This window comes from Xenopus tropicalis, chromosome 2 (assembly GCF_000004195.4).
Source record: "Xenopus tropicalis strain Nigerian chromosome 2, UCB_Xtro_10.0, whole genome shotgun sequence".
Classification (NCBI taxonomy): Eukaryota; Metazoa; Chordata; class Amphibia; order Anura; family Pipidae; genus Xenopus; species Xenopus tropicalis.
In genome coordinates this window covers 36,407,321-36,415,268 of record NC_030678.2, presented here as the reverse complement: position 1 = coordinate 36,415,268, position 7,948 = coordinate 36,407,321, and the positions used below count along the sequence as shown (strand labels likewise).

The 7,948-nt window shown below is 36.4% G+C and overlaps 1 protein-coding gene across 1 annotated transcript in view; it reads right to left on the bottom strand.

The window, feature by feature from the left end:
• Positions 1-1,835: 1,835 nt before the first annotated feature.
• The window catches only part of anos1 (anosmin 1), a 116,019-nt gene continuing 109,906 nt past the window's right edge, over positions 1,836-7,948 (bottom strand). Inside the window, 1 exon segment of the mRNA NM_001113688.1 lies at positions 1,836-6,199. Coding sequence (NP_001107160.1) covers positions 6,141-6,199 — 59 coding nt within the window. The 3' untranslated portion in view covers positions 1,836-6,140.

The following is a 7,948-nucleotide window of genomic DNA, read 5'->3' as shown; positions in this document are numbered from 1 at the left end:
TTGAGGAAGCAAAATATTGGCTATTTGGTAGCCCCATGTGGACTGCTGGCCTGCGGGAGGTTCTGCTTGGAGTAAAACTGCCAAAAATGTAAAAGTAGGCACCTACTTTGAGGCCACTGGGAGCAACACTAATGAGGCCACTAGTGAGTACTGATGGGCAAAATAATTTGTCAGGCATGGATTTGTGCAAATTTCCGCATTTCGCCATTGACGGATTATTTCACAGAAAAAAATTGCCTAAAAATTTGGTGCGTGACAAAAATTGTTGCCCGCGCAAAAAAAATGAGGTGCGCAATCATTTTTTTGATGCCCTACATTTTCGCCGTTTCCGAATTTTCAAGGTTTTTGTGAAAATATTCCCACATTTTTCGGTGAAGCGAAACAGGACAGATTCGCTCATCACTACTAGTGAGCACTATGCACAGGGGATGCACCGAATCCAGGATTTAGCCAAGATTCAGGCAGGATTCAGATGATTCTGTTGAATCCAAGGGGCACATTTTCTAAATAATTTTAAGATAATTTTCGTATTTTTTCTAACTTATAGAACATTTCGTAATGTATGCAAAAAGTTTATTAAAATTCCACAAGTTTTTTTGCGGTTTTGTTAAATTTCCACAAAAAATCGTACTTTGCACAAAGAATATGAACATTTTGGAATTCATTAACGCTTTGGTTACACTTTCCTCGGGACTATCTTTTCGCCAAGTACCATTGAGTCCTATGGAAGGCATCAAAACCAGAAAGGTTTTTGTGGCATAACAAACTTTTTAGCACGAAAATATAGTGACTTTGGCAATTTTGTATGAACGATAAAAGCATTTTCAATACATTTTAGAACTTCAGAAATTATCGTGGTTACTCTGAATTTTTCTATATTGTGCTTTAGGCTGATGCCACACGTGGCGTTTTTACGCTGCGTATTTTCTAATTCTCTCGGCGGCTGAAAAACGCACAATATCATCATCCATAGAAATAACTTGAAAAGACTCGAAGCAAACCACACAATACGTAAATACGCTAGAAAACGCCTTACCACAGATTTTTCAAGCGTTTGCCGAAATAGCAAGCTATTCCTATGTATACACAAAGGCAGCTGCCAGACCTAGCGGAAATACGCAGCGTTTTTACTATTTCGCACTATTAGCACCATGGGAAACGGGATTTGCTACGTCACCAGTACTAGGCTGAAAAACGCCATAGTCAGGAGCTGTGTGGGTTGTGTGGCGTTTTTAGGCTGAGAAAATACGCAGCGTAAAATGGATGTGCCCCCAAGTGTCTGGCTGAACCATATCTGAATGCTGAATGACTTTTGGTCATGTGAACATGGAAGTAAAAAAAGTTTTAAACCCTTCAGCAGCCTAAATTAGGATTCCGTTTGGTATTTGCCTGAATCTTTTACAAAATACAAAATACTTCATAAAATGAACTCTAATATAAAGAAACATAACACATAACATTAAAATCCATTTCCCTCCGAAATAAACCACAGATTTTGTTTTTTTTACATTTAAGGACTGTTTATTACATAAACATTATGTACAAATTCTAACATGGAAATGAGTTATATAGGAGAATATTTACATTTACAAATTTCTTTACAAAATTCTCTTTACACTATCTTTAATTACTTCCTAAACCTTATCAGCGGGAAAAAGGTTGTTACATATATTTAAATAAATATGTGCTTGTCAGGATTTCTACATCCAAAGAGATGCAGGTTGCACTCTGTAAATTACAGTAATGTTTATGCAAAGAACTTAATGAGTTTACATACATATTCTCTTACAGCATAACTTGACTTATACTTTCCAAATAAATTTCGATGTAAACGGTTTTTTTTTTTCAAAATCATGCTTATGACCAATGACACATCTCGACATGCAAACCAATAGAATTAACATTTGCATGAGTTCATTTACAGTTGATAACAATGGTATTTGCCATACATGCAACATTTTATTCACACAGTTGAAATGGATACGATATATATTATTGCATAACATCAATAAAAATATTGAGTTAACACATGTACATTTGTAATGGGGACCATAAAAGGCACCCCAGTAAGGGGGTATAATAAATACCAGAGAAAAGGAAGGAAGAAAAATAGTACACTTCATACAAGAACTAGGTTACAACCATGGATAGAATGATGTTGACAATATTTACCCATACATTCAATGAACACTACGCAGTTTTGTAATGAACCAGCTACATTTCTGTAATATGAAATTCAAATAAAAGAAATAACAGACATTGTCTGTGGGCTGTTAAAAGGCTGCTCCCCCATTATAAAACCTGGTGTCTTCAACAAATTACTTTTTTCAGTTTCTTTCTACATGTTTTTTCAAACACATTTTGTAAAAAAATCAGGTTTATTCCCCACTTTCCCAGCACAGTATTTCTGGCTCTAGACAACATTTGTGCAATATTCTGACTTTAAACTCAAGACCACAAGGGTTGTGTAATCATACTGCTTGGGCTCCTAGACAGTGGGGGTCATTTATCAAAACTGGGCAAATTTGCCCATGGACAGTAACACATAGCAACCAATCAGTGATTGGCTTTTATCAGCCAGCTGCAATTAAACAATATATGCAACAATTTGATTGGTTGCCATGGGTTACTGCCAATGGATAAATTTGATCAGTGTTGATAAATTACCCCCACTATTCTGAAACCAATTAAGCGTTTAATAGCAAAGTCTATGAAACCACCCCCTCCCCCCCAAAAAATATTAAGATCAAACAAAAATTCCTTAGAAGTAAGAAGAACATATTAGGTGACCCTACTAAAAGTCTTTTGTCTAATTAATGTCTTCTTTGCATGGTTTGCATGTTAAGATGCAATTCTGCAACGTTGAGTATTGGACCACAATGATTTTTCCCTTACTTTCGGAATCCTAAAACAAAAACACTCCACTTCCCAACTACCCAATGTCTCTAGTTAAATAAACACAGTGCAACAGGGCCAAAAACAATGCCATATTGGATATAAAAATGGTCTTCCCATGCAGTGGTTCAAAAGGATAGCACTACATTCCATGCATCACTGCATGCATATTAAGACATAATACATTGTTACTAAATAGAGGGTAGGACTTTTTTGCAGAACGAGAAGATACACAAGGTTTAATATAAGAGTCCAAGGAAGGTAACTTTCTCTATTCAGATGTGTAATTCATGATGTGAAGTGACTAATTTAATCTGATGATATAGTAGAGGAAAATGTATAGTGAATATACAGTTTTTCTTCTTAGATTAGGCCTTTAAACACATTTTAGAAATCATAAACAATGTATGCCTTTTTATTACCCTTTATTCTGGGCTACAATGCTTGATAACATTTTCTAGCAGAAAGATTTTTGTGTGTATTTCAATACCTGGGACCACTGATTTTACTGGTAATAATGGTTTTACCATCTCTTACCTCCTAGAAAGCACACTGGTAAAAAAGGACAAAAATACTCCCAAAACAGTTTGATCACATTATTACAGTTATAGCATAGGTGCCTTTACCGTTATTTGCATTACAACACTATAGAAGGTGATGAATACACATGACTATTTACCTAAGACTGTTCATGCTATTTGGACAGATTATTGATGAAAAAGACAGAATTATAATTATTTATACTGAGCTGAAATATTAAATGGTGATTTTAAATTCAGTTTAAAAGGACTTTATAATGATTATGAATTTGGATAAATATATATATATATATTTAAAAATATATTTTTTATAGCCATCATGGTATCAGTCTTGGTTAAATAAAATGGATCCCACTACATTAAATTACTGCTATTTTTATTTGGACTGGCTGAACACAACCTTACTCATCATCTCCCATGGGTATCCCCATACGTTAGCAGAAATGCCAGAGGAGTGTGGACACTTGTTTCATTCACAGAGGTGTCAACCTTAAGTGTAGTGAAGGCAGGGGATGCTGATACAAAGAAATGGCGTCATGTTCACATGTGCGCTTCCGGAAGTGACGTCATACATGCGCAAATGCCCAGTTGATGACGAAAAACTGCATCCTCCCCATGCGCAAATACTTTGGAAACCATAACTGATTGCTTACTGCGCATAATTTGACGCAAATTTTGGAAGATAGCCAAAACATTTTGAGAATAATACTGGGTGAGGGTAGACCAGGGGAAAGAAGGTAACTCCCAAAAAAATAGGGGGGGGGGGGGTTGACTGCTCTGCATAAGGGACATAGTCAACTAAATGGGGCTAAACAGAACTCTTCTTAGTGGGACAACCCTCCATAAAGCTATGATGTACCATTAAACTATGCCAGCATAGTTGTTCCCTGTTACTAAGCACAATTCAGCAAAGATACTTAATGATACAGTCCCCAAACGCCATGTCAGCATTAACACTTAAGACACAGTAAGTGTGGGGCTTGTGTGTGTACATTTTTTTGGTTTATAAAGTATCTAAATATTAAAATGTGCTATATTAATTCAAAACCTAAGTTCACATTCAAAAGCATTCAGTTCAAATACATTTACCAACACATTGCCTATTTATTAGCCTACAAAGCCTTCAACAATGTTCCAATGATGAGTATATTACATGTGTAAATGACTATAATATGTAGTTTCAATGTTTACATTTTCCTCTTGGCACATAATATAAATGTTATTATTAAGAGATTTCATTCTTTGCAATGTATAAATTGCAGGTACTGTTCATACTACGCTATCATTTCACCTAATGCATACTGTGTAACAAGGACTCGGCAGTGCTGAAACATGGGTAGCAAACATTTTAGTTGTTGACCTTAAGGGCAAAACTGTTAAGAATAAGCTTCTTAAAGGGATTCTGTCATAGGAAACAAGTTTTTTTCACAAAATGCATCAGTTAATAGCACTCCTCCAGCGCAATTCTGCATTGAAATCCACTGTTTAAAAGAGAAAAGAGATTTTTTGTATATATTTCATTTTGAATCTGTGGAGCTAGCTATGTTCTTAGTTTTCCAGGTGCTCTTAGCTGCGTGACTTATGCTCTGAAAAATTTCAGTCACTCTTTACTGCTGCAAGTTGGAGTGTTATCATCACCCCTGTGTTCCCCCCCTCCCAGCATCCAATCAGAACAATGGAAAGATAACAAGATAATAGCTCTACCCATGCCCCACCTAGTGGTAGATATGAGAGCAGCACTCAATAGTAACAGACCCTAGTCTGACCATGACTCCTCCAGTTACATTGAGTTAGAGAAACAATAGCTTATCTCAAAGCAGTTGCATTGTGAAGTGCTGGCTCCTTCTAAAAGCTCAGAATATCACCAAATCTTTAAAGAAGAGAAATACCATTGATAGTAATGTTTTACCTATGCAAATAGTAGAAATGCTACATTATTAAAATTAAAAAAGTGTAATAGAGAAAGGAGTGAAGTCCAGCAATACATTACACCCTACATACATACAAGTATATGTAGTATATCCCCACAAACTAACTAGTCATTTCTTTTTTACTTCAAATTTGCCTTTATATTATGGAAAATTTGGAAGACATAGTTTGAGGACCAAAGCAATGGTATTGCCTCACAGAAACGCACAGTTGTCTGCCAGTCTGTGCATCTCTATAACTTCCAATTTAATGCATAATTATTGCATAAAAACTGCACCCAAAAAAACAATGTTGTATTTAGTGATCTCATAACACTGGGCCATGTAGCATAAGATCATGCTAACACCTTAGTCTCTGTCCTTGACAAAGCATTGTCTATGATATTTAGGTAAATTATTGCTTTCATTTTAATTTTTTTCCTCAAGTTCCTGAAAAATTATTTTATGAAACGTTTACGTCATATATACAATATGTAGTATTCACAAACAGATAAACTACCGATGTTATTCATGAAATAAATTGCACCTTGAAAGTCTTATTGAAATACAGGAACAAAGGGAGACACTAGTAGCTGAGAGTAACCGTCAGTATGATGAAAGGAGGTGCTACGCATTGCATACTGGGAACTGACGAGAAATCATAGCTGAGGACATATTGATTCAACCATCAACCTATGATATGCTCAAGAAATTCTTCCCGCCAATGGCTTCCATCGTTTCTTCCTGTATTTTTTTCATGCACAATTTTTTTCTAAGATGGCTGTAATTCAGTATGTGTTCAGTACTTCTCTGGGGATGGTTTGAAGTGGTTAGGTCGGTGCTGTTTAAGATGAGGCCCTGGGAATAGAAATATAGAAATAACATTTGTTAGAACTGAAATGTTGTCTGCATCCTAACAGTGATGTAATAATAATTCTTAGAAACAGAAAGGCTCCGATTCCATATTTTTAGCATTCGGCCAAATACAAAAACCTTCCTTTATAGGTTCAGATTGTAAGATAAAAGTTCTAGTTACACTTTGGGGTATATTTATTATGCTGTGTAAAAAGTGGAGTAAAACATTACCGTGATGTTGCTCGTAGCAGCCAATCAGATGCTTTGCTTTGGTTTTTTAACTGTTGAAATCTAAGTTCTGACATCATCGGTAATGCTTCACTCCACTTTTTACACAGTTTAATAAATATACCCCATTATGTCAAAACATAAGATTAGAACCCCTAGGGCTGTGACACATGGGGAGATTAGCCGCTGCGCGACAAATCTTCCTTGTTGCGGGCAACTAATCTCCCTGAAATGCCATCCCACCGGCTAGAATGTAAATCGCCGGTGGGATGGCATATGTGGCACCGTGATTTCCCGAAGTCGCCAAAGTTTCCTCTCAAAGCAACTTCAGTGACTTCAGCAAATCACGGCGCAGCGTATGCAGTCCCACTGGTGATTTACATGCTAGCCGGGGGGATGGCATTTCAGGGAGATTAGTCGCCCGCAATAAGGAAGATTTGTTGCGCGGCGACTAATCTCCCCGTGTGTCACAGCCCTTCAGTTTTAAACAAACACATTGACATTGCAGAAAATAGCCATAAAGAGAAAATATACCCCCTTTTTGACATGAGCTCATTCATTTGAACTAGAGAACGTGCATGAACAAGATCTCATCTTCCAGTTATGAATATAAATGTATTTTGTTTTTTTACACAAAAAAAGTAAACCATGTAACCTGACAAAACCATTTTCCAGCATCCCTTTGGGTTACAGTTTAATAAAACACCTCATACACCTTGCTTCATTGGGAAGTGATGGATTCTGGGGCTTGAAGTCCCTTTGTTTTCCATATTGGGGTGCCCAGATTCTCTGGAAACAGGGGAACTTCAAGTTCTAGAATCCATCACTTCACAGTGGAACAGGGTGCGGGAGGTATTGCATATTTCTGTCATTCTGTCAGCCTATGGTTAGGGAGTTGGTTTTTGCAGTACAGACAGACTATCATGGTTTCCTTCTGTAGAATCTCAAACAAGGTGAGGGAGGAGTTGCATTTTGCTCATCATTTGTAATTAGGTATGTCTGTGTAAAAATACATTTATATCTATTTTTGGACATTCAGATTTATGCACCTTTTGTACAACTGATTGAATTCATGTCAGAAGGGAAAGGGGTATTTATGCTAAACATGGCAACCAAAATTGTCAGCCACATACACACTGCTCCTCAGCGGCATCAGGGATGTAAATGCTTTACTAATCTTTCCTAGGTAAATATTCCATTCTATAAAGAATGTAAACAAAACAAAAAGAATTTAGCAACAATGACAGCATTGGCTGTGATTGCCAATGATTTCTATGCCGCTTTACACAATAATACACAATTATAGCTTATGCACTGGATATTCTGCCTTTAAACTCTATTTTGTTTACGTTGTATTTATTCATTAGCATTCCACAGGCCTCAGGGGTAGATTTGGAATGTATTTTGATTTGCTGTTTAACTAGCCTGGTTTTTGAGATTATTTTTTATTTGACATTTTTAATTACTTCCCAACATATATGTATATATTTATTTTCTGATGACGTCACTGCATTCATGTTTAAA